Below are 27,721 nucleotides of genomic sequence, written 5' to 3'. Positions count from 1 at the left end.
CATATCTGTAATCACCTGATCAGCAGGGATTTCTTCTGTGCTAGTCATTTATGACTATTGTAGCGTACAGCGCTACCTTAACATACCTTATGAACACTTAGGAAGCTCATATTTATTTATCTATTTATTTCTGATACTCTGAAGGCCTGGGGGAATTACAGAGAGGAGTGGTCTAATAACACATAACATATGCACACATATGTTAACCAAAAGCATTGTACACGGCAGTCTTAAAGTTGTTGGAATTTTGGATGTGAGCGACGAAGGGGGGGCAGGAAGATGGTTCCAGTCGATGCAAGAGTGGCTGAACAATGCAAGAATGCAAAAGTGGCTGAACAGGTTCGGCCACTTCTTATAAGTCAGCACAGCTACTATGTGGTAATTCATTTGTTTACCCTCCTGTTGTGAAGTGGTGTTTTTTCTGTCATTAAACTTTTATTAATTAGAAGTGGGCAAATATTAACTTTTTCATATATGAATCTAATGCGAATAATAAGTCTAGAATATTGAATAATCAAATACAGATGCATATATTTACAGCAGGGATGTTTATATCGGTATAATTAGGTAACGCACCTGTATTGACTAGTGAAAAAAACACAGATAACAATCAGTGAGAAAAGCTAAGTTTTAAACACAAGATTACTAATTGTCATAAAAAAAATACATGAATAGCCTGTCAATATCATTAGAATTTGGTTGCAAACAAGCTTTCCAAGAATGAATGGCTGCTGTATGACTAGTGCTCCAAAAATGATAAATAAGTGGTTGTCGAAAAAAGATCAGAAGTTGTGGAACAGTGCAAAAAAAAGAAAGCTGCTAAGGGACTTATGTGCCGTAAACATACGTAAAAGGGCCCTGTTGCAAGGAAAACATCACTGGTTGTTGCAGAAAACATGAAATTACTACATTACTATAGAGTGCTAACAACACTAAATGACAGATTGCAACAAAAAATCACAGGTTGTCTTATAGGTTTACACAGTGAAACAAAACAAAGCTTGCATTTCCTATTTTGTTTCTGCATTCCTTTGAAAACTTTTGTTCTCTGTTAATTTTAGATAGTTTGTTTACCAGGTGTTGGTTCTTGCAAAATAGTTGGTTAGCTTTAGATATTCTAAAATACCAAATAGTTATTTCTCGAATACGAATATGAATACTGAATGTGTAGGCATGAACCCTATTTGTATTCGACACTTCGAATATTCGCCTACCCTTAGTTTTATTCATTTCACCAAATTTATGCCAACCGTTCTACTAATCAGGAACAGTGAAATCAAAAGCCTGTTTTTATAATGTGGCTCATTATGCAGGTACGACGGGTACCCACCACATGCGGCCGATGACTACAAAGAACGCATTTCGCTTTCGGGCCAGTCGTCACTGAACCTGACAAATGTGCGCGAGTCAGACAAGGGCTGGTATGAGTGCAAGGTCTTCTTCCTCAACCGGGAAACTATTCGTAATGGAACTTGGATCTACCTCGACGTACTTGGTGAGTACTTTCCTTTCAGCCTTCAACGACTGCTTTCAGTGCAGTGGCCTTGCTGCAGATATTGTGGGTGACCTTCAGTTACCCTCAAGGCAAGATCACTGGAAGGCTTTTGATGCCTGACAAGTTTTGAAATTGAGCATCTGCATCTTGGTATTTTAATGTACGAAACTGACTAACTCGAGCTTTAGTCCATAGGTTCTTGTGCACATACACCTTTTTTGTACATCATCCATATGTATTTTTGCAACTACTGCAAGCAAGTGTACTTACTGCCCATATAAGTAAAAGGAGCCCTGAAGCGCCTTTTATGAAAGGTGCTGAATGTGTCTGATATTAAAGGACATCTCCTCACGAATATTTTTCAGTGATACATTTTTGTACGTGCCTTCCATGTATGGAATTATAGACAATGAAATGCTGTTGCTGCCAGGCCCTCAAGGCCTTCAGGACCTTTTCATAAATAAAAAATACACTCAAAGTGGTGTACTGTGCCTGTGTGGAACAATTGTGACCATGCAGTGCCCAACATTGCGCCAAGCTCTTCATTGGCATGACCTCAAGATCATGTGGACAATGCTTTGTTGCATGGCCCATCTCAGAGGCCATACGAGACTACCACAGAGCGGCAGTGGTATTCTCCACCACCAAATGTTACTATGGCTGCTTTTTTTTTTTCTTTTTAATTTTTCTTTTTACAGTAAATTTCCAGAAACACTTCTTCTTTGTAATGTTCAAATACGAAATCTGCCCTGTAGCCAACGTTCCTGCATAATAGAGAAAAAAGTGTTGGGTGCTTTGGAATGTTCAAGGAAAGCGCAGGGCACCCTTTTGGCTGAAATTCTGGGCTCCTGGCTTTGTGTGTATATGGTTAATATTTGGCTGAGATGTACATGACAGTATCGTCTAGTGATTAAACAAGCTTATTTACCATATTCAGGAAGTGTTGTACAGCCCCTCGAATGTCAAATTACAGCCACAGTTGAGTGATAACCTTGAATGAGTAACATGGTGCAAGATAAGTGGACAGCTACTACTTTATTTTTGGCATGCATACTTGCTAATACTTCCAAATATTTGCTAAAGTTTATGAATTTGGGCTTGTTCTACAATTTTAAAAGTATTGTGTCAAGTTTCATGAAAACTAATATCTGTATATGAAAAATTTTCACTCTTCGGTCTTCGAACTTTTTGTTGAAGGTCTTCTGATAGTAGAAGGAGACCATACTTTGGAAGGTATGGGCATGCAGATGTAATGCAGCTGACACAAGAGCCTCAGCCTGTTTTTCTGTCATCGTTGGTTTAAAAAAAGACCGTCTATAATGTGACAGCACGAACACAACAGCTTCATCTCAGTATGTTCTTTCTTATAGTGTTATTGCCTGAATATTTCAAACATTAGCCATTGATTGTATCCTCACAGCATTGGACACCATCCTGACAACAATATTGCTGAAAGTTTGAAAGTAATCAAAGAATTTTTTATCTCTTGTTTATATATCTCAGCTCCGAGAGTGCCTGCAATGACTGGTGAATGAGGTGGAAACGTGGATGTTTATCTCAACAGGTGGCATATTACTTAGACATTTTAACAATGGCATATTAGCTATGCTTACTATTCAGTGCTGGCTTTGTTTTTCTTTGGTGTGAGTTCATTTGGTGCACCTTATTTTATTTGTCAACTCAGATCCTGTTGTGCCAACAGGCAGGCATTATTGCTTGGGGCATAAAGCAAAATAAAACATGCCAGCAGAGCTTTGGCCCATGATTTCTGCCAGTAACAAATTCCATTCTGTAATCATCATCAGAAAGAAATGTAACTGAGAAGCAATTTGTCATGGGAAGGTACTCCTGAATTTTTAAAGCTTGGTCTTTGTGGGCAGATATGTAATGAAGTGGGCTTAAGTACTTCCAGTTTGGACGTTATAAATCGTATATAAAACATTTAAGCAAAGTTTCTTATGACATTCACTGAGAAGGTGCATGTGCCAGCCTAGTTCTTCTTTTATATTTGTTGCGCTATTGAACTGGTTGTACCACCCTAGAACATATCTTGTGGTGTTCAATTGTACTTGCTCTAATGTATTATAGTGCACACAGAATGGGATGAGCCCCATACAGGGAATATATGCTCGAGTATTGGTCTTATGTAAGCTTTATAAGCACCCTCCCTCATGCCTTCCCAGATCCTCCCTAGATAACACCCCATGATACTTAAAGGGACACTAAAGGCAAATACTAAGTCAAGCTAAAGTGATGCATTAGTGCACGAGTATCTCTAAAGCGTCAATATTATCGCGAGCAGAGCCTTAGTAATAGAGAAATTAAGGTAAATGCAGGACATGATTAGCGACTCCCCCGGGACATTCAAGTACTCGCCCGATGACGAAGGCACTCCTCATTTAAATTCTGTCACTAGTACTGAACCACTCGTTATGAAAACATCATTGTACTGTATTATAAGAAGAAAGAAAATACTACTTCACCAGTTCTATTACAACTGACATTACACCGTTGACAACAACGCGGGCGGTCAAAAGGTTTCGTGTTCACTCGACTCTGCGCCGCCTGCACTTTCGCGTTTCAGTTTTTCTGTTAACGTGTAGTGTTGCGCTTGTTTTTCTGGCTCGCGAACCTCGCACTAACTGCAAGTAGCAGAGAATTCCACTTCCACGCGACGTCGTGGAATGCCCGAACGGTCTACGCCACTTTACCAAAATCAGCTGCAGCGGCGCACCGTACCGCCATCTGTCGGGCGCTGTTACACTCACCAACGGCAGAAAATGGCGTATGCGACGTCACCACTCCTCAGTTGGCGTGGCGGGTGATTTGAATTGCAATAAAGGTATTTGGACCCTTCAGATCCAATTTTTTCGTAAACTAAGTCTTTTCTTTGCACGAGACAAGCATTTTGAGGTTTCTGGAAAGGTATTTAAATGGTCCACGTCGACTTAGTATTTACCTTTAGTGTCCCTTTAAATATAGATTCCTGTTGAACAATTTCGTTACTTGAAATATAAGAATTGTAGATTTTCGTACCTTTTATTGTGAAACTAACCTGTACGCACTTATTCTGTAGGCACAAAAACCATTCTGTTCAATGTGCACCATGCTTGAACTCAGTAGAGATCTTCCTGCAACTGTGCACAATCTGTCCCACTGGTCACTTTTGCATACTAGGCACAATCATCGAGTAAAAGCAATACAGGTGACTTGATTTCTTTTTGTAGAATGCGTTAAACACATGCACCTAAGTGGATGGGTGGTGGCGCCCTCTGAGTTAAAGTTGGGGTTTTCGAGTGGTGCTGACATGTCTTGCTGGCATGCTTATTCTAGTTTTACCACACCCCTAACTACCCCTCCTTCACTTTTGAAACGTCATTAATAAAGATGAGTAACAGAAGCGGGCCAAGCATAGATTCCTGTGGGCCTCTAAATGAGACATCAACTGTAAAACAGGATATTTCATTTGGAACAACTTGGCGCTTTTGGGATGTCAATTAGTCTGTGATCCAAGAACATGGTACAACTACGGGCTAGTTCACGCATTCTAACATGTGGTCTCTAATTTGCATTTCCACTGTGGGCAGATGATACTGTGTGTGTTTCTTGGTTCCGGTTGAAAAGGAAAGGATCGCCAGCTCAGTAACTGTTGCTATATAAAGGGTGCTGTTGCTGTTTTGTAATGAACCTCTGACCCTTGTGGCATGTGCAGCCCCACCGCACTTCAAGTCCAAGCCAGAACAGATCATCTATGTGAAGGTGGGCGAATCAGTGGTGCTCCCCTGTGAGGCTGAGGGCACCCCACCTCCCACCATCATATGGTACAAGGTGAGCTGGGTTGTTCGCCCTTTGTTAAACTCAAAGTCCAACATTCAGTACACATTCTCTGTGGAAGCAAGGGAGAGGTGCACAAGCATTATTACCGACCAGAATGTTTGATCTTTCGTGGGAAAATGCATCAAAATATGCACAGGTGAAGGTCCTGGACCTCAAAACCCTAAAAAAAAAAAAAAGAAAGGCATGCTTTAGAGTGCTCTATTTAATTGGCTATACTAATAGTACCTTTTCTATGAACTGCTTTCGGTTTCGGTTCCGAGGAAGTACTTGTGCCATGACATAGAAAGTGGTCATGTGGGAGCCGGACATTGCAACATTTTGTAATTTGCTCTGGGTGTCTTGGTTGTCTGCTATGCTGCTATTTATTGCATGGCCCCAATATAGGACCACAGCAGATGACTGACCTTGCCGGAGCAAGTGCCAAAACTTCGTAATGTGGATAATATTTTGCTCCCATGTGACCACTCTATGCATCATGATGTCGTGACACACCCCCGGGAAATGAAACAGAAGCTGCTTCATAGAAAAAACAGTATTGTAAGTAAATTATCATGGTGCCCCGGCTTGCCAATATTTTTTCTAATGTTTCGAGATCCAGAACCTTCGTTTCCTACAAGAAATAAAAAGTGTGAGACGTGTAAGTACTCCGTTAAATGCCCAGATAATGCTATAATGCTTTGGCGCTGCAGGTTGCACTGTGAATAATAAATAAATAAATAAAATAAATCTTGTGCTCCTAGTTTTGAAAATTCACAATGGCATGTGTTATGCATATTGTATATGTTCTTGAAGATTAAACTTTTCACCATTAGTAGAAATTGTGTTGTGCTTTTTCCTGCTTGATTTTTTTGGGGGTTACCACAATGAGTGCTGCATTTGCCTTTCGTGTCATAGCAGAACCATCTCTTGGGCGACTTTGATGAGAACAAAGCTTTGTTCTTAACATAGTGCCGAATACTTAGAATAGAGACTTAGCGTTATACTTTTGTTGTCTGATGGCCATTGGTTTGTTGCACTGCAACAGCAATTTTTCTTAAAGAATCCGTGTCCAGAAAAGCCATTTAATTTTAATGCGTGGCCGCAGTCTGCTTTAGCTGCATTAACCAGAGGACTATGAGAATTACGCCACATGGCAATTCTGAATGAACTGCAGGCGTTCACTGCTGTTGAATGATGATCATCATCAACATCATGATCAGCCTACATAAGGTCCACTACAGGACGAAAGAGTTTCCCAGACACCTCCAGTTACCCCTGTGCTGCATCAACTAAACTCATTCTCTGCTTGAAAATTTCATAATCTGATCATGCCACCTAATCTTTAACTTTCATCAAATGCATTTTCCAGCTGTTGGCACCCATTATGTTGCTCCAATAGACCATTGGTTATCAGTTCTGTGCATTACATGACCTGCCTAATATTCCAGTACTTATTGATCTGAATTAAAACATCACCTTCCCACGTTCTGTCTCTAATCCATGCTGTCATCTTTCTATCTCTTCATGTTGCATCATTCTGCTCCATTGCTTGTTGTACCGTCCGTGCTTCCTGTCGAACTTCTTTGTTATCTTCCAAGCGTTGAGCCATACTGTTGGATGTTAAATAACCCTGAGTCAGCTGCTGATGATCTGGAGTGCACAGAAAGAAAGCAGAAATCACTTGCTCTACATAGCATTGTTAGGCGACCCAGGCTGACGTCCTTAATACCAGAGATTGTGATGAAGTACCTACTTGCTGTGCCAGTGGGTTCTGGCTGTTCACCTCTTGCTTGTATCCTGGATGCAGGATAACCTTCCCCTGGAAGAGAGCACCAACACCCAGATCCACCCAACAGAACTGCGCATCTCCAACCTGCGCCAGACCGATGTGGGTGACTATACCTGCATGGCTCGCAACTCAGAGGGCAGCGACTCGGCGCTTGCCAAGGTCATCGTGGCTGGTGAGTTACTTTTGTTCAAAGTGTGTTCCACTAGTGAGTGGCGAGGCATTAAAAGACATTCTAGGTTATTTTCGGACATACGTGGTAAACCATCGCTATTATAGTGACATTGTTAAGTTGGAAAAGGTTTGTCTTATAAATGGTATTTAAAAATTTTTAAATTCTTTTTTGTACAGGGACATAAAAGAATGCAATAGTGTGGTGAACACACTCCAACACCACATCATTGAAGTCGCAGCACAGTTTAAGGACATAGGAGCCTCTCAATAGTGCGCAAGGAGCATTTTGATTGGTGTCATTATGGCCTGTCTGTGTCTTGATGCCCTGCTTTCTTTTGCAGAGCAGGTGAACGAATGTCTTCCGTCTCAAATGTGGGTTGGCAGAGTGTGTGCTTAAGTCTCAGTGAGGGCCAGAAAAGAGGGCAGTTATGGTCATTTTCTCCATTGAGTTCTATGCTAAGTTTACTGGAGAAAAATCTGGCATTGCAATTATTCAGTCATCATGGGAACTAAGAGTAACACCTGAATTTGTGTATAATTTGGCATGGATCCATTGAGACGGCACATTGCAGCTTTCTTTTTTGTTATTTTTGGTTCAGTTGTATTTTGTGTTGACTTTACGGTATTTTGTTAGAGCGGTTAAATACTTTACATTTACAATTACAGCTCACTTCTTTATGTAATGTCACTAAATCTAGACGATATTTTCTAAGTAACAGTGACTATGTAAACTGATATTTTTATATTATAAACAATTGCTCTTGTTTGTAATGTTCTAAGAGCCATTAAATTGTACAATTAGAATCTGAATGACATAGCACTCATCACTGGTGATCATCACTGGTGATCATCACTGGCAATCATCACTGTTGATCATCATACAATAAATTTGCAAGGAAAAACAATTTTCAGGGAAGTCAATATAAGAATTCACTAGGTCACTCAAATCCAGGAGGATGAAACTTAGGCAGATCAATGTACTTACATGGTGGTTGAAAAGCTACAGAGTAAATCCACATAAACGCTATAGTCGGTGACAGCTTTAAAAATGCAGTAGTACAAGCCCTGCCCACAAAAGCACACTGCAGCTGACTTTGCACCCTGAAACACAGTTCCCAGTAGAGGCTGATATTGAAAAAAGTTCATCTACAATGTGGCACTGCATAACTGAGTGAACATACTAATTGGCTGGCACAGATATACAAATTATCTTTTGAGTTCGAGAGGCCTGTGCTTGCCATTGCATTCTTAGCCAATTATAGTGTCAAACTACTCTTCAGGGTATTTATCAGATCAGTTGTTAGTCCATCCACCTTCCTGTCACTTTGTGTATGTCTAGTGCAAGACAGGGGTAATTGAGGATCACAGGGAGAGGCCTTCGTCCTGCAGTAGACATAAATATAGGCTGATGATGATGATGTTGCCTTATCTGCTTACCTGCTGCACTACCCATCTCATTTCTTTTCAATTCGTTCTTCTACACCACCTATTTTCCTGTTCTCTTCAGCTTGCTTTATTCATTTGGCTTTGGTGAGACCAAAGATAAGCTGAGCTGACAGCCGTACTGAGGTGGCATAACAATGTAATAATAACATCGCTTTGGCATTTCCAACTTTGGTTTTTGCCATATGATAATGTAGTGAGACCAAAGAAGTTGACACGATGAGGTAGCACAGCATTCAGTGCTGTTTGCCTGGCTGAAGGAAAAAAACGTTGCTTTACCCTCACTTGCTCCTCTTTGTGGGCCTGCCACTTTTTGTTTGTCCATCGTCTCTACTTAGCAAAGCCCATACACAGAGCAGTGCATACAATCTGATCTGAAAAGCTTTCATTATCAAGACTCCAACATGTTCCTGGAGGTTTCCAAATTCTGGGGCGAGGCCTCGGATTCGCCGGCTTGTGCGGTGAACTGGAGTCAGCTCCAATTGTGGGGCGAGGTTCTTGCTGCCCAGTGGGGTCTCCTGCATAAGTTGAGCGTACCCAGCACCTCCACCAAATTGTCGCGTATACCCTGCTGTAGAATATACGCTGAATGCTTTCAGAAAAACTACATGGCTTGGATAGACGACCACTATCCATAGGAAAAATTTTGGGTCCACGGCCGACAGAAAAACTACAAAACATCGCTGCGTGCGCCTTAGTACAAGTTTTGGAGGAATAAAAAATATCACAAGAATACTAAGTCAGATATTAGTTATTGCTGGCATTGTTATTATTAACAGGCACTCTTGATTACATGTTTATTGTGTCTTCGTCTTCATGTGGCATTTGTGTCTGCGCACAAGACTGTTGTATTTAGAGCATGGCATTCAAGAGGGACCTAATTCGCAAGTGCCCAACATCTTCTTTGTGAACTTGGTTTTGAGAACATTTATGCTTTGTGAACTCATGTGCTGTGTGTGAACACTTCAGTTTTGTGAGTATTTATGTTATGTGAACTCTTAAGTAGCACGAACATTTATTTATATTTCAGTTAAGACTTAGTATGTGAATGTTTGTACATGTGGTTATTAGTCCAGTTTTGTGATTTTTGACAACATTCCGAGGACAACTATCATGCAAGAGAAGAGGAGTAACCGGCGCCACATATAGGCACCAACCTCTCCTTAAATACATTTAACAATAAAAAAAAAAATACGCTGAATGAGAATCCAGGCAAGCGTAAGCGTTGACGCCGAGACGAACCTCGTTCTCTTCTTCTTCAGTCCCCTTGCTGTGCCACACCATGTGGCAATATTGTTACGTAGGCAGACATGGTGATATCAAACATGGTGATAATCTGGATGAAGCAACTTCATTTCAACAAGGATTTAGTGCATATTATGACTGTGTGATTTTTATTCTAAGCTCTTAAGAAATAACAATGCAGACTAAATGAGGTTTCATTTGTTCCACAGGCCCTGCAGTGATCACAACCCCTCCACAAAACCTGACCAAGCTGGAGGGAAACTTCGCTGAGTTTGTGTGCGAAGCTCGTGCATTGCCCTCCAACATCACTCATCGATGGTTCTACAATGGTGTGGAGATCTCCAAGTTGACCTGGCTACAGACACGCACGCTTGTACGTCAGGATGGCACGCTGTTTATCAATCCCACCGCAGCGGATGACTCAGGCTTCTACACCTGTGAGATCTCAAATGGAATCGGCCAACCTGAGTCTGCTACTGCCTACCTCAACATCGAGTGTGAGTACAGTGCTGGAAACATTCAGACTGGGGAACATATTGGGGACCTTCTACTGTAATAAGCTTTCGCAATACATCTGGCATTTCCTTCCCTGAACCTAGATCCTTCGTTTATTTTCACACTGCCCAAGGGTTCTCCCAAGGCACTCATGGTGCAGAACCACTGCTTCAAAGAGACTGTGCCCAGTGCACATGTTTTCAATGTTCTTCTCGTTGCTGACTGACAGACAGTGGTGCCATCTGTATTGTCTCATGAACTTCACGTAGTGCAGTTAAAGCTAATTTGTGTCAGCCAATCATGAATGAGAACCAGCTGTTTGTTTTCGAGAAAGGAGAAGAGCTTGCCCATCCATCATCAAGGCCTTTCCCAGTGACCTACAATTACACCATTCCTGTTTTCTATCAACAGACTCCATTCTATGCCCACAAATTTTCTAATCTAATCACACTACCTAATTCTCTGCCATCATCAGCTGTGATCATCTTGCCTTGGCACTTACTTTGTTACTCTAATAGACCTTCAGTTATCAGCTGATGTACATATACGTAGTGACCTGCCCTACTCCACTTCTTTCTCTTAAATTTAATTTGGCTATATGCATTCCATAGACCATACTGCTATCTTCCTGTCTTTCATTGTTACATCTATCATGTTCCACTCCACCACTCATTACACAGACATTAGCTTTTTCTGAGGTTTATTTGTTATCCTCCAAAGGTCTGTACTACTATAGGTTACATTTTGTAGTGTACAGGGATGCTAAACGAGGTGCATCCACCACAAGTTAGGCACAGAAGACCAGCTGCTACTTGACTACTGTAAACCACCAGTCAGTGGCCCGAGGTCTTAAATGCCATGAGCGCACACTGCTGTACCATGCCGACTGGGAGGACCATGCTCAGGTGCAAGCCTTTGACCATTGTGTCTCAGCGTGCCATAGTAGAATACACTGATTGCACACTTTTCTTATCAAAGTTATTGTTTAGCTGCCCTTCATAACTTGAGAGGGCCTGCCATACATACATACATACATACATACATACATACATACATACATACATACATACATACATACATACATACATACATACAACATACATACATACATACATGCATGCATGCATGCATGCATACATACATACATACATACATACATACATACATACATACATACACACACACACACACACACACACACACACACACACACACACATACACACACACACACACACACACACACACCCGTTCTGGGCAGTTGATCCCTCTTTGAACCTTCCTTTCAGCTAGCAAGCAGGGATGGAAATGCTGCGCCAATTGCGCCAACCTGTGTCAAAATACTAATTTCAAATGAAGTTGCCAAATTTAGCAGGATGTGCATGTTCAGTGACAACCACACAGCCATAGACATGCGTTGGCTAGCAATTAGCCCTGCAGTCCAAGCCTAAGCAATCCGTTTCAGCGTCAGTGTCATGGGAGTGTGGGTGTGTTTGGTGGCATAATTGTAACTAGGCCACAAAAAAATGAAAACAGTTGTATGCTATACCATACATTATGAGTGTTTTATGAAAGTGTTACATGTTTGCGCATACATAGGCGGACCAGCTAAGGATGATTTGAACTGGTGCTCATTTCATGGTGCTGTCGGGAAGGAAAGCTGCGCTGAATGAATAAGGTCGTATAGTCTGCTCAGCGTGTAGCTCATCTGTTTCGTTATGCATTTTAGCACTTGATTTTGTGCCCTATTCGTACATCTGTGTTTAATGGGCGAATGCCGTGCGTGTGACGTTCTAAATCTATTTCACACGTGCGGGGATGATAGTGCGACACGCTGACAAACGACCTGCTTGCTTTCATGAAACTTGCTCATCACAAATATCCAATGGTAGCCACAAACGTCACTAAAATTTGCACTCCGTCTACATTACTTTCAACCCGGCCACACCACACGAAATTAGGCTTTTGCCACTGCAGAAGGCAAGCCAAGGATGTAAAGTTTCATATTTAGTCAATCTTTGCAGCTAAGTTGTCATAATTAAACGTTCGGCAAAACCGCAAACCTCCGAAATTGTGTTTGCGGCAACAATGTTCATGACACAACTTGCGCAGATCGAGTCAAAAAATTTTAATGAACCATCGTTCGCCGCACAAAATATCGGTTACCGCTTTACACTGGTTTTATGGCGCCTGTGGCGGAACTGCGAATAAGCCTGAATAATCAAGCTTATTCAAAATATTGGTCGACGACACCGGAAAGGCAGTAAACATTTCTATTCCTTTATTATTTAAAAAATATCTTAAAATTTGTTCTCAGCAACCGATGTGAAATACTGGCAAATGTGCGATGACCAGTACGTCACTTCACATTTATTCTACAGTGTGCAGTATTACATTTATACTGCAGTATTGCTTTTATTCTACAGTATTACATTTATTCTACAGTACTTGATGGGTGTTGTTGATGGTAGCTGTGACTATTTCTCGTTCATTTTGCACGAATACGTTTAATTAGCTAAATTTATTAATTAGCTATTCAATGAGATGCCAATGAAAACGTGGATGACGTTGACAAATGACCGATAACAGCATTTAGAACAGCCTAGGATTCGTCAAGACTTTTTTTAACGAGAAAGAAAGCCCGTGAAATAAATTTTAAAAATGCAGTGACGATGACAGCTCTTCTGCGCACCAAAGATTGCATTATTGTTTACACAGACCTCATCAAATGGGAACGAGCGGCAGCACACAGACCACTGGGAACGAGCGGCAGCACTTTTTTCTCGCTGCTTCAGTAGTTTATGCCTGCATCTTCAGTCTCTATCAAACGCGAAGTAGCACGATCTTGTAGCGGTTCGGTAAGCGAACCGTTACAAGACTGTGGCTCAGTTTTCCACATTCGTAATGTACACAATGCACTGAGGACGATGTTTACGTCTGTGAACCCTTATATTACTGGTGCAGGGACGTGTTGTCACGTGGATTTCTAGAAAACGTTCGCAGGCTTTCTCTTGTTTGTTTCTTTTTTTGTTGGAAAAAAAGGACCCCTCAAGACTTAGGTTGCCATATGTGATCTTATCGGTCATTTCATGACGTATTCCACAACCTTTGCATTGGTACCTTATCGAAAAGTATGGTAATAAATGTTAGTTCATTAAAATTAAATATTAGTTGTTTGTTCACAATGAAAAAGAAACTCGACTAGCATTAACACAAGCCTGTCAACATAGAGTGGGCATTGTTCAGGGAAAGCCCTCGGTTATTTTTTTCGTGGCCACATTTAGTTGGTACCTCTGGTATGTAATTTAAAGGTGGTTTCTGAGAAACCTGTATAGGTTTCCTTTGTAGCTTCATGCTATACAGTCAGGTAGATGACAATTTTCCCCGTCATGAATATTGCTTGTCTTGTGGGCTTCTGCAGAACTGATCTGCCGTAACGTAACAGTGTTCTGCAAAGTCAAAGTCAAACTGCTCCAAAACGGACAATTCGTGCTCCAAACCTGCACCAATGTGCCAAATTTGCTGCTCCCAGAGCTGCTCAAAAACTTCCTTGGCCGCTTCCATCCCTGAGCATGCTGCAGAAGGGGGATCAGTGAGGGAAAATAGATGAACGATTCTTCGATTCTCTTTCTGGTTGGCTGAGGTGACCTGTAGCTTTCACTGCACTGCGTGGAGTCTGCAAGACAGAACGTACAGCAGTGCTGCGTTCTGGTATGTGTGCACCATGCACCTGCTGGTGCTTCATCTTGCTTCTTACCTCTCCTGCACACCGTTTTGTGTGCAGACCCAGCAAGGGTGAACTTCACTCCAGCCTTCCAGTACATGCCTCTGAACCTGTCAGGAGTGGTGCGCTGCTACATCCAGGCCAACCCACCCATTCAGTTTGTCACCTGGTTCAAGGACAACCGGCCCTTTGAGGCCAATGCCCTCAATGGTGTTGTCAACCTGAGCAATGGCTCACTCTTCTTTCAGCGTGTGTCGTACGAGCACCAGGGGCGCTACCTGTGCTCCCCTTTCAACATCCACTCCACAGGAGGGTCTTCTGCTGTCATGGAGGTGCTTGTCCGTGGTGAGTACCGCCATATGCTGAAGCCTGTCTTGCAGTCAGGAGCTCAGCCAAAATACATCTGGCCATGAGTCATGATTATAAAAGGTGAGGTTGCAACTGATGGCCGTGGCAGTTGGTGTTAAAAGGAGATGTTTTGCTAGTTAAAGGCGTTTCTTTATCTTGCTATTACTAAGTCCCAGTGTCAGAATCAGTTGAACAACCAGTTTTCTTTCTTATTTGGCGAGGGGACAAAGAAAAGTCATGCAATAATGTCTGCAACACATCTGGTTCCCTAGCCACAAGCTAGTTGGAAACCATTTCTGCTGTAAGCAATGCAGAAGATACATGCTATAAAACATAGAATTAGAACATGGGAAAAATTCTGGTTACATTGAATGCAGCACAGATGTGTAAAAGTTTTTCAAAGTCGTGTAAAAGTTGGAATTATATTAAACTGCAGCAGGATGTGATTAAGGAGCCTGTGCGGGTTCTTTGACACTTTAGTTTCAATGGTTTGGCTTGAGCATAGACTGCAGCTTCTGCTTTTGTGTAGCCTTCCTTGAATTTGTGCCATTACATTACCTAATTATTCAGCATTCAGGTGCTCTGCTCTTGTGGAGCAGGTTCTCATAAAGCCGGCACCTATTAATTATACACCAGGATAATGTGTAGAACTTCTGTAAGTCAACTGCAGTTCACACCAAAGGATGCTCTGGAAATTTTATTTTTTATTCAACTGCATTATCATTGAATAGAAGGAACACTTGTTAATTGCCAGCAGTTACGTGTAAACAGACGTTGAACAAATGACTAGGCAAAATTAAAATTTTCTTAACAGGCAGAGAGCCAAACTGCAAGGCAATGTCCTGCTTTTCTTTAACCTTTGGCAGTCGGGAACAAGCAATTTCGAGTGCAGGCAGGAGCAAAAGGCAGGATGTCTTTGCAAGAAGTTACGTAAGATAAAGGCAAGAATGCATTTCATTGCCTGTATGTGTTCTTTTGTCCTATGTATTTGTGCTATATAATCATCTTGAATAATGCAATAGCAACTGGTCCAGGGTAATATTCATTTTTGCACAAGAGAGATTGAATGCATTGTTACCTATCATATTGATAAGTGGAAACACAGTAGGGAAACTATTTACAAGGTGTATTTACAAAGGGTAGCAAGCACTGGCCAACACGGAGGCCAGCCAACATAAGCAAAGCACTTAGCAATGGCCGAATGGTATGCCAAACATTGTCAGTGCACTATTGTGGTGTATACTTCTAAAGAATTAACTGAGCATCTGAAAGTTAAGTGAAGTTGGTGTGCTCATGCACTGTCTGTCACTGACCTTCTCTCATCATAATTAGGTGACATCAGACATATAAAGGTTGAATTAGCGAGCTTCTTTCTTCATATCCCGGCCACGGTGGTCGGATTTCAATGGAGGCGAAATGCAAAAAACACCCATGCACTTAGATTTAAGTGCATATTACAAAACCCCAGATGGTCAAAGTTATTCTGAAGTCCCCCACTACAGCGTGCCTCATAATCAGATTGTGATTTTGGTACGTAAAACCCCATAATTTTTTTTCTTTCTTTATAGAAACTAGTGAGCCAATTTTGAGACAATGAACATGGTTGAATTCCCCAAGTTAGAATATAGCTTGTGTTGAACAAATGAAAATTAGCAATATTGCAATTGAATTCAATTTCCAGAAAACAAACTACCTTTGTGAAAGCTAAAATGTGCTAGCATTTTCCATCACTTCTTTTTTGTTTCGTTCATCAAGTGCTGTTGTTTTTTTTTCATGATCTGCAAAATAATTTTGCACTTCTGTTTGATTTAATGAGGCCTTACAGTACAATCTCGTTGATACGATCTTCACGGGAACCGCAAAATAAAACTTATCATCCTGAAAAACATATTATGCATAATCATATCAACGAGGTTCCACTGTATATGTCTTGTGCGTGCGCACATGCTTATATGAAAAGGGAAGAAATAAAAATAGTCTCAGGGACAGTTTTCGTTGTTTTCTGTGTATATTTGTGGTCAGAAGTTAGAAAGACATAAAAATGGTGCGCTGGATTTATCACTGCACCTTCCTTAATAGGAGGTGGACTTCAACCTAATCTGCCAGGTTTTCCTGTTAGTAGCCAGGTTTAGCTGAGCCCTACTGTGTTCAATCTACACTAGCGACACAGCATATGTTACCATGCTGTCTGGAGGGAGCACGTCAAGCCTCCCTGTAAAGATAATTTCAGGCCACAGCTTTGGTCAGTTGTCATTACAATGTATATAGTAGTTATGGCAGTTTCCCAGCAATCTAATGCTGCAATATAGCTCGCATCACTTTCATCAACGCTATTAAGCTACTTCTAGTTTTCAAGCTTCATTCATGAGTTCCACAAGAACACATTTCATTTCATCTTGTTGCTGCCTCTGCTGTTTCCATTGAGACTTTGCCTGCATCTGCATGATGTTATCACCTGTGTATTGAAAGAGGAATGGGATGTGGTTGTGCAGAGCCACCCATGTTCTCAGTGAAGCCCAAGGAGCTGTACCAGCAGCCGAGAAACACCGAGGTCACCATGCCTTGTGAAGGCAAAGGGCACCCTCCGCCAACCATCTCTTGGAGGAGAGTAAGTTACCCTGTTTGTCAGCATGTGGTCAAAGCACATGAATCGGGCTTCAGTGGATTAAGTAATGCTGGGCACCGCTCACAATTTTTATCCTAGTTAAGGTCCATTCGTTAATAGATGAACTGGTTGTGTTCATTTATGCACACAATTCTATTGTTGGTGCTCCAGTCATGTGCTCCAGTCATGTGCATTTAAGACGTAAATGAAGTTACATTACCAGTATGGCTTTCCAACTTCAAAACTTGCAAAATGTCATGACTCACTTTTTTGGCATTGTACCAGCTGAGTTATTTTTCTCAGTTCTGAACACATTTGAGTTTTGTTCAAATGATAATTTATGCTGCATCGGACAGTGGTGTCCGAAGTGCCTTCTCCATTGTTTGTTCCTCAGAAAGACAACCTTGACTTGCGTCACTTATGGGGGGATACAAGAACCGACTTTGAGACACAAAATTTTTGTGTCAGTACTTCAATATTCCTTTAACGTAATGTAAAGCGCACGTGAGCTGAGAGGCTGGCAGTTCTGTGCTGCATTTTTGAGCTTGTGTCTCTTGAGGGCACCACTCTGTAGTAGTTCTATCCGAGTTTGCGCTGTAATGGCACTGTAGCCTACGCCCCTTCCGCCCCATTGCACATTTAGAAATTATTCCACCAGTAGATGTTCTCTCCAAAGGAACACCTTGGTTTGGCATTCTGTCTTGTGTGTTTTAGTTTAATGAAGCCTTATATGTTTTGTGCACACACGCATGCATATATAGAAAGGAATGAAATAAAGATAGTCACATGGACAGTTTTTATTGTTTTACAAGTAAACAAGAAAAACCTTTACAGAAGTTTCTTTTATTTTCATTGGTTGTCAATCTCGACGCAAGACAGCTCACCAAGGTGCCAGGCTGTCTGCCTGCTCAACAGGCCCGTAGCCAGGGAGGGGGGCCCTAGGTCCCCCTCCCCGATTAGTTATTATAATCTCCATATCGTGCCAAAACCTTTAAAAACATGTCTTTGTCTCCTTTACTAGATGCTTGCTGCATGAGCAGAAAACCAGCTGCCCCGCCCTTGTCTCTTTTCTACTCTCCCCTAGTGTAGGTGGCGAGCGTCACATGTGGCTGGCAGAACCACTGGGCGCAACTTCGCGTGGCTTCCGAAATCTCCATCGCGTGTGCCCGCTGATCCTGAAGACTGTTAACCTCGATTATAGTTCAGCGTATGTTTGCAGGCATTACAGGCGACTGCAGCTTTCTAGAGACAGACAACCAACCTTTAAAAAGCGCACCCAATGGATTGGGCCAACCGTGGTTCCACCGCGGTACCGACCACAGACACACCCTGTGCTGGGTCACTAGCCGTCAGTACCACCCGCTGCCAGTGATGATAGTGTCTGTCGCGAATGCCACCTTGCAACGGTTTTTCACAACTGTGGGCAGGCCTGTTGCGCCAGGAGCGCGAGCCATCCCACAGGCATCTAGTAAAGGAGGCAATGGCCTAATTAAGGAGTCCCTGCTTGCTGCACTACAAGCAGCTTCCGAACGGTTTGCCACTGCAATTCTAGCTACCAGCTGATTATGGTGCCTGGCTCCCTGAGCCAAAGATACAGACAGGAGAGACTACATACATATGGACAGGAAAACTCTGCCACCATGTTGACTGCTGCCCCCATGTCCTTCAAGCGTGCTCTTCGTCTTGGTGACGCACACCCTGCATGACCCACATAAGGTAGATTTCTATCGGGAAAACCCGGTACAAAACTCAGCATCTACATGAACTCCACGACGCTGGTGCAGTGCTAACTCACACGCAAGAAAGCACATGCCCAACATAGCTAGCAATGCTGACTTTGGGTGAGGCTTAACGCTGCTCCGGACAAAGCCTTCCTTGCACTGAAGGGATTATCATTCTGTTTCAAGAGCTAGCCCCGCAATGGAAATGTCAAAGTTGGTGCACACCTGCTCATCAACCAAAGTCCAGTTGAAACTCGAGGAAACAATTAGCGACAACCACGTGCACATTTAGAAAGAACATTTATTACACTTACAGCTAGTACTTTAAGTAGGCTAGCTAGCTATAGTTAACATCACTGAGGGATTCCTTGAGGAGAATATGCTAGGTAAAAAGGAACATTTGTTTTATGCCAAGATATGACTTAGTTGCATAGGAAGTCCTGGCTGAAGAGGGCAGCACCATCCTTCTGCTGATCAAAATGCCTGTGACAAATAAAGCAGCATATGTTGGTGTTTCAAGCTCAGATGCTCAATTGACAGTTATTGCATGTGTCATGTGAGCTGGTACCATTATCTCACAGTGGTGGCAGCAATCCTGTCCTACGTTTAAGTCATTCTCTCGCTTATCAAGGCTCTACTCTTGGTAAGGGTGTGGCATTTGACACCATGGAGCACTAATTTGTCGTTACAGCTTTGCTTTATGCTCCTTTCATTTGCAATTGCTAGCCTACTTTTCAGTTTTCTTTTACTTTAATAATAATAATAATAATAATAATAATAATAATAATAATAATAATAATAATAATAATAATAATAATAATAATGATGATGATGATGATGATGATGATGATGATGATGATGATGATGATGATGGTAATGATGATGATGATTAGTGACATAATTTGCAGGGAACACTTATACATAACCATCATCTTGAAATAAAACAAGCACTTGCGTAAGGTTTGAAAGAAAACAAAACCATTATGTGCACTCTGCACAAAACAAGAACGCACAAGATGGAGACAGGCATGAGAGCAGGGCAGTCACAATATTGTTGATGCATTGTGCAGGCGGATGGCAAGAAGCTACCCAAAAATCGTCACAGTGTGAGTAAAGGAAAGCTGACCATTCGGAGCCTTCAGAAGGAGGACCACGGACGATACGAATGTGTGCTGCAGAACGACGTCGCTACCCTGGTCACCAGCACCCTTTTGCTGGTTGAGAGTGCGTCACCCCTTCTTCTATCACCATGGGCTCAACTTCTTGGCATTTTTCTCTAGTCAGCTTTGGAAGGCAGTTATCATAACCTGTCTTTATTGCAAAATCTGGTCTTAATGGCACTCAAACTGCACATTTTTGGTATCTCGTGTGTTTTCAGCTTTTTTTTGCAGATTAAGAAAAGTATTTGTTTACATGTACTCAAGAAAGAAACCAAAAATGCTCAAGTGTCTTGCTAATGCTACATTACTATCAGTGCCGGATATTTGAGAGCGAAAGAGTGCAAAACTGCTTAAGTTACAGCTTATAGTGTTATCTGCCCATGATCCTACCTTGTAAATACACGGGAACATATTTTCAATAAATAGAGCATGCTTTCTGCATACCCCTACTAATACTACAGGAGTAACAAACAAGTACTTGTAGCATTATCATAAAATGTAATTTGCTTGCAGTAAGTAGTCTGAGCCAGATTTAGTAGGAGCCTCAAAACTACTGTAGAGCACTCAGTAAAATGTTTGTCATGTAGAAATTGTGAGACAAAAAGTGTTCAATAGATCATACGGCACTTTATGGATTTAAAAAAAAAAAAGCATGTTCTGTGAGGCCCTTGTGGGCTTGGGCTTGCTGTCTTAGCAGAACCTTCCATTGTCTGTTTGTGAAGTCTCACTTCGAAAATTGCAGTACGTCACCTTCAAAGTTTGTTGCAGTGTATGGCTCCAGATGGATACAGTGGTGGGAATGCTACACCAATGGTGTCAATCTATGCCAACAGGAATTTATTGCTCTATATTGCTCCAAAAGTGTCTTTTTCATCTAAATTGCGCCACTGCTGCGCTACGATGTAGTTTCTGCTGTGTGAAAATTGGGAATGATGATGATAATGAGATAAACTTTTATTGCTTGGGGTCACCCTAGGTGGGAGGGTCCCTCATTCCAGGAATCCTCTGGCCGTGATTGCCTCCCACGCTCTGGCGACAAGTTGTCGTTGGTCATTCAGGTCTGGGGTGGAGATCTTGGCCTCCCACGTTTCGGCGAGGAGGTTGATGTCTTCGGCCGTTGCAAGCTTGGTAACGGCGTCTTCGGTGCGCCACGAGCACTCGAGTAATAGACATCGCAGATCGGGCAGTTGTAGGTGTGTAGCGTCAGGTGGATCCGATGCATGAGGATGCCATGGGTGTAGGTGTTGCTCTGCAGTCTTCGGAATTCGGTGCTTTCCTCTTTGGTCAGCTTCGGGTGAGGTGGCGTTACACTCTGCGTCCTAGTAGGTAGTGTTGAAGGACGGCTACCACGCATTACAAAACAAACTGTGGAGCCATTGCATTGATTGGCCGCATTCGTTCAGGACGTACAGCCAGCGAGACTGGCGCTGTGACAGCTGACAGAATCTCATTGATTCCTATTTTTATACGCTAACCGTGAGGCGTGCATGAGGCTACAATGAGTTGGTTGGCCATGTTAGATTTGCGATGGCATGATCAACACAGTAGTTTTTCAGAAGCGAAAAATGGGCGAATTGGTATGGACACATGGCTAAATCGGAGCGCGAACTACTCGGACGGAGCTGTGTCTTGTCTCTTTTCGTGCCTTTACTTTTGTTCGAATAGGTCACGCTCCGATTTAGCCACACACTAAACAGAAATAATCCCAGATGGGAGTAAATGCATCATTGCCTATAGCGCATTTCCGAATGAGAGTATACTATACTCCATTCTTATGGAGTTTTAGTTTACTCCATCTCTCGCAAGAGTTTTTATTGTTGTTCAAATAGGAATAAATATTACTTCATTTCCGGAAAAGGTTTTTAGGTATCCTAATTGGAGTGAATATTACTTCATTTCTTGAAGTAGTCTTTAAGTGCTTAAATTGGAGTGAATATTACTTCCATACTTCCAAGGGTTTTAGGGGTTTCATATGGAGAGAGAGAGAGAGGCTTATTTGCAGAAAGGCAGAGAGGTCGGCTTGATCGTTAGTTTGCTCTAGCCTGCTACTCTACACTGGGGAAGGGGGGGGGGGGGAGGATAAAGCAAATATTACTTCATTTCTGGAAAGGGTTCCCGAGGTGTAAATACCAGACTAATAGCGTAAATACTAATCCATTTCTGAAGAGAGTTTCTCGAGATCCTGCTACATTATTTATACTTCTTTTCCTGCAATGAATTGAAGCTGTAGCTTTCATGCCGTGGGCTTTACGACACTTATTAATAACCGATGAAGTACTGCAGGTGCTATGTTCTGTTCTGATGACAACCTTTACTGTAACTTATTTTGGTTTCCACCTTTCTAGTTATATTTTGAATTTATTTATAATACTTCACTGGAGATTAATATAGAATTGAAGTGCAGTAAGAGCATTTATCTACCCATCTAGTTAGCCGCCCTTTCTCGGCTAGTAAACTCTGTTCAATAACATAAATCGAAATGCGAATTCAGCGGAAATAACATGCCCGCATTTGTGCTTTCACGTTTGCAAGAGTATGTGACGTTGACAAGATTCAAGTTTGCATGACAATTTTTCTCTTGATACCATTAGACCATTAGTGAATGGAATCCTTGACAGGAGTACATTCTTGCTTACATATTTCTTGTTAGCATTTCAGTGCACATTATGATTTAATGAAGAAAATAAAACTGACTGTTGTTCGGATAGGAGTATGAAGTGTATTTTACTATCTGAGGCAGTACAACATCACATGGGAGACAAAAGCATAGAGGAAAACACGGCACTCGAGGAAAATTATCCGTAAAAAAGTTGCACTTTTGCCCGAAAGGCAAAGCAGTGATTGCGATAGCAAATTAGTGGACAGCTATACAAACTAAGGATAGTAGTTTTTTCGGCCGTATAAACTTGTAAACATGGGCATACTAATTAAATTAGCAAGCATGTTGTCACGCGTGCACAAGCAAGCATGAACACATCTCACTCGATGACTGCGGAAACTCTGTCAAAACGCTGGAGTGAGGAAGCGCTGCAGCAGCAGCGAGCAAATTGACCTTCGTGTTGCCTCTCGCTTTAACGCAAACTAAGCGGTGAAAACACAGCGCACATCGCAGATCGCTCCTCCCTCCCCTCCCCCCTGGGGCCTTGCTCGAGAGGGAAGATTGCTTTCAAGATAGCGCCTGCACGGCCGAGCCGTACGCACCAGCCGCCAAAGTAGAACCCCCCCTCCCCCCGGTGCCTTGCGCACGACGACGCGCTTCCTCCCCACTTTTCTCCCTTGCGCGCATGAGATTGAGCCGCCATCGTCGGCTCACCCTCGCACGCTGTCACTCTCACATACAGCATAAGGCGGGCGACGACGTTGTTATTGCCCTTGGACTTTATACGGAACACCACGGTGACCGCAACAGCAGAAATGCGCCTGGAGTGTCCATATAAATGCTATCGCAATAAAAGGTGATCAGTTTCCACCGTACTTATTCATGTTGCTTGCTTGCAACTTTATTAATTGCACTGTATTACTTTTTTTTTTTCAGGAGAACTTGAAGTTGTTGAATTTAGCATTCGACATTACAACTAAGTGCACGGTGATTAGGTACTAGACTGCGGTTCACGTACTTAGTCACATGTGTCTTTGGTAAAGCTCGTGGTAAAAAAATTGAATGGAACGAACAAGTAGTCGAGCCCTATAAGCCTGTACTGTGAGTGCATATCAGTGGCGCAATAAAGTACATTAGGTGCTCGCACCGCCCTGATAGGGTTCATAAATCGAAATGTGTGGATTATCAAATCTACGAAGTAGTCCTTCCTTTGTGGGAAAATAAAAGAAAACTAATTTCAGCAGCACTAGTAAATTGCTTATATATATGTAACAAAACAGTCCCTCTTACCGTGAAAACAGGCTTTGTAAGCCAGAAGAGACGCAAAAACGAAAGACAGGTGTGGCGACCCGCCTTGAATTTCCCACCACCGCTCACCGTAACATCATAGATTTTGATGGGGACTGCTTGGGTCCAGATAACTGTTCTTCGGTGGAGTTGCACTACATTCCATTCTAGAAGAGCGGAAGGCTACTTGGCAAATTTCAAGAGCTTTTACAGGTCCACAACGGCCTAAGTACAAAAAGTACTTGGGAATCTGTGACGTCAAGCTAGCGCTGGTATTGCAGCGCAAAATTTATTGAGAACTGTGACCTTCATTTGCTGTTCTAATAATCTACTTAACACTACGAAATTGAAGAGCATTTCTCCTTATAGCGTCCCTTTAATGTTCCTTGCGTAGTTTTGCACTGCGCCACCGGTAGCATTTCACTGGTAATGTATGCTCGCCGTTTCTGTCGTAGCGTGCTGCGGTGAATCACTTATTTTGCTACTAGTTTTTATGCGTAAATGATTATGTAAACTGAAGAGAACACTAAACTATATTTCTTTTTTCTGTGTGTGCTTTCGTGGAAGGCTTACATTTTAATTTAAATTCCAGAATTTTACATGCCAAAACCATTATCTGATTATGAGGCACGCTGTAGTGGTGGACTCCAGATTAATTTTGACCACCTGGAGGTCTTTAACGTGCACCCAATGCATGGCACATGGGTGTTTCTGCATTTCGCCCCCATCGAAATACGGCCGCCACGGCCGGGATTCGATGTCATGACCTTGTGCTTAGCAGTGCAATGCCGTAGCCACCAAGCAACCATGGCGGGTTGGAAGGCTTACACCTGCTCCAAACACAATAGTGAGTGCTCCAGAATTAGATTTTGCGTGCTCCAATGGCTGCTCCAAAACGCTGAAGGGCATTCCCACCACTGTGGATATTTGGATGCATATACGTTCAGTGTTTATGCTCTAACATTGAAAGAGTGAGTTTGTGGCGACTACCTTGCAGGCACAACACCACATGCACCCACCAATGTGTCGGTGAACACTAGCGCCTTTGCCGCCACTGTCTCTTGGCTGCCAGGTTATGACGGGGGCCACCCACAGACCTATGTCCTCTGGTTGGTGCTCCTTTCGTCATCTTGGTCTGCATGGTCACAAATGGTGGACGTTGGTTGAACAGAAGTAGGGGATTGTGCGATAGAGCCTTATTCAAAGCTTGCACGATGAATAAAACTGCTGGTTGCATGGCTGTGCATGGTTGAAGTTGGACAGAAACAGGAACTCATGTTTTGAACACTTTTGATGATAGCTTGTTGCATAAATGCTTTGTGCGGATTCTCAGAGATGTCGGGCAACAGTGACAGCATAAGCTTGCAGGACGCACCACGTGGGAATACCTCGGTTAGGCAGCCACTTGATCAGAGACTCCAGTGTTGCAGATCAGAGACTCACCTGTGCAGCAGGAACACTCTCATTGTGGAATGTGTTATTATTGAAGAGTGTCTGCAAACAGTCCGAGACTTGGACTGAAACTCTCCCTTCATTCGGAAGCATACAGAAATATATACACAGCCGAAATGTATGTACAACGCCTCTTCTTGGGGGAAAGAAACTGAAGCGAAACCGAAACTTAACTGAATCACAATAGAATGCATATGCACTGGTCTAGTGGTGGAGGTGGAGGTGCAGTTGTGGGACGACTGGGTGGGTGCTTGTGAAAATATCAAACTGGCTACTCTTGCAAGGAAATTAACTCGGTCATTGTGCTGTCCTCACAGTGTTGACATAAAACTCAGTGGAACTCGTACAAGGCATTTCTTCATTGTGTCTTTGCATGCAAAGGGGTTGGTCCCGGCTTCGATCCCCGTACCAGGTTGAATGTTTCTTCAACTGCGAAGCTTTCTTTTTGAGATGCCCGCAAAGGTTTCCTTTGTAGCTTCATGCTATATACGGCCGAATGACAATTTTCCTTTTCGTTTGCTTTGTTAATTAGAGTGATGAGGCAGTGACCTCTTGCACAGGTACCGACTGGTGGGGCAAGGTGATGCTGAGTGGCGCACCATCCGAGTGTATCCGGACAACGCCATCACACTGACCATCCATAATCTGCAACCTGAGTCTCAGTACGAGTTCCAGGTGCTCTCGCGGAATGCCTTTGGAGATGGACTTTACAGTGACATTGTGCGCGCAAACACTACTAGTGAGTGTTCACTGTGGCCATATTTATATCTTGCATACATTGTTTTGCTTTTTGGCGGTGACCGTTTATCACTGCGTTATCCCTATTATCAATTTATTGCTAGGCGTAATGCATGCCTATTGTATCCGACATTTCTTAAATAGCTGATTCGAGCTGTTGATTCTAGCAAAAGACTGTTGTCTAATTAGATTAGGTGCATTATACAAATACTGTTTTATATTCTCTAATGTACGCGAGCGCCAGCGATTACGCTAAAATGTACAATAAATCGTATATAAATAGCAGACAGAGTTAATTTGTCTGTTCAAATTCAACAGCTGGTGAATCTTCTTGCTTGGTTTTCTGTGTACACGTTCACCCATTGAGAAGTTAAGATTCCTGACTCACCGTTTTAACAATGTTTGATTCTTCACCATCACTACAATGCAGCAATATTCTCTCTTGATTGGAAGTCAGCCTTGTGGCAACTATAAATCCTTCCATAGTTTGCAAAACTTTGCTTTATGGCTTAAATAGCAGCAGTCATGGCAGCGATTTTTTCTTTACAACCTATAGATTTTTAAAGGCATTTGGACTGAAATTCAAACTACTTTCAAGAAGAGTCGACCTTATGCAGCATTCCACAGGCAGTAGTGGCATAGGAAGAAGTGGAATTAGGGAGAGGGAATGTGAACCCCTTAACCTCTAAATTCTTAGCCATCGTGTGTACATTGAACATAGATTGAGTTCAGGAGCCTCTTCGTCACCCTCTTCCACAAATAGGATTCTGGTCACACAACTGCGACTACAGGCAGCCTTCCGAACACCTAGCTAAAAATAAGATGGCTTAGCTCATGTGCTCATTCCCAATGGCCCATCTTGCTTAGTCACCGAGATACACACCTCAGTTGTGTGTGCTAAAGTATTGGAAGCGCAATTGCAGAATCTTGCCGAAGGTCCAATTTAGTGCTTTGATTACATTAGTCTGTTAATTCAAAATGTTGGTTTATCAAAATAAATGCTCAAATAAATAAGTGCTCGAAAACCTAGATGAAGTTATAGTCTAAATTGCTTGCTTTGTATGCTTAAGTCTCAAGGAGAGAAAGGGGACATTATTGCCTTATAGAATTTGTCCTTGTTATGTACAGTGGCACTCTGGCCTCTACTGAATTTGTGTTGGTGGTTTATGCATGTGCAGAGTGGAACTACATTGAAGGCGCCTACCCGACTGATGCGTATGGTTCCACCTACATCCCCACTGTGAACAGGACTCCGACAGGTAAGAAATCGTTGGAGGCTGTACATACCTGGCAGGCTACTAGATATGTTGCTTAGAAAGGCTATAATGTGCAATCGATCCAGGGGAGCAGATGTACAGTCGAACACATCTATAGCAAATGCAGTAATTCTGCAAAAAGCAGTCATTATTCCAGTAATTCATTGTACCTGGACTTGCACCAAAAGGGACTGAAATTCAAAGGTAATAGAACTAGTTGCAATGAGCCACCTCTTCATGAAAGAAATGAGTGAAGGCTTCTTCCACTCTACAGTGCTTTACCAGTCTTTCACAGATTTCACTCCTCCACAAATGGGCAGGGGAACACACGAGCGTGCGCAGCTAGGTGGTGTTGGCGTATCTAGCCCCGTGTTGGCC

The 27,721-nt window shown here is 42.4% G+C and overlaps 2 protein-coding genes across 5 annotated transcripts in view; one reads left to right on the top strand and one right to left on the bottom strand.

Moving 5' to 3' along the window:
• LOC119456469 (ubiquitin-60S ribosomal protein L40) overlaps positions 1–27,721 on the bottom strand; it is a 578,246-nt gene that overhangs the window by 43,665 nt on the left and 506,860 nt on the right. The gene's annotated exons all lie outside the window — the stretch shown is intronic.
• LOC119456465 (protein turtle-like) overlaps positions 1–27,721 on the top strand; it is a 79,726-nt gene that overhangs the window by 16,069 nt on the left and 35,936 nt on the right. For all 4 annotated transcript variants that reach the window (XM_037718275.2, XM_037718274.2, XM_037718273.2 and 1 more), the window contains exons 3-12: positions 1,314–1,495; positions 5,208–5,323; positions 7,119–7,272; positions 10,169–10,456; positions 14,238–14,522; positions 17,018–17,133; positions 19,922–20,075; positions 24,895–25,006; positions 25,910–26,088; positions 27,266–27,346. In XM_037718275.2, coding sequence (XP_037574203.1) covers positions 1,314–1,495; positions 5,208–5,323; positions 7,119–7,272; positions 10,169–10,456; positions 14,238–14,522; positions 17,018–17,133; positions 19,922–20,075; positions 24,895–25,006; positions 25,910–26,088; positions 27,266–27,346 — 1,667 coding nt within the window. The remainder of the gene's footprint in view (positions 1–1,313; positions 1,496–5,207; positions 5,324–7,118; positions 7,273–10,168; positions 10,457–14,237; positions 14,523–17,017; positions 17,134–19,921; positions 20,076–24,894; positions 25,007–25,909; positions 26,089–27,265; positions 27,347–27,721) is intronic.

The sequence above is a fragment of the Dermacentor silvarum genome, chromosome 6 (genome assembly GCF_013339745.2).
Source record: "Dermacentor silvarum isolate Dsil-2018 chromosome 6, BIME_Dsil_1.4, whole genome shotgun sequence".
Classification (NCBI taxonomy): Eukaryota; Metazoa; Arthropoda; class Arachnida; order Ixodida; family Ixodidae; genus Dermacentor; species Dermacentor silvarum.
Note: the sequence above shows the minus strand (reverse complement) of the source record. Positions and strands in the feature narration are given on the sequence as shown.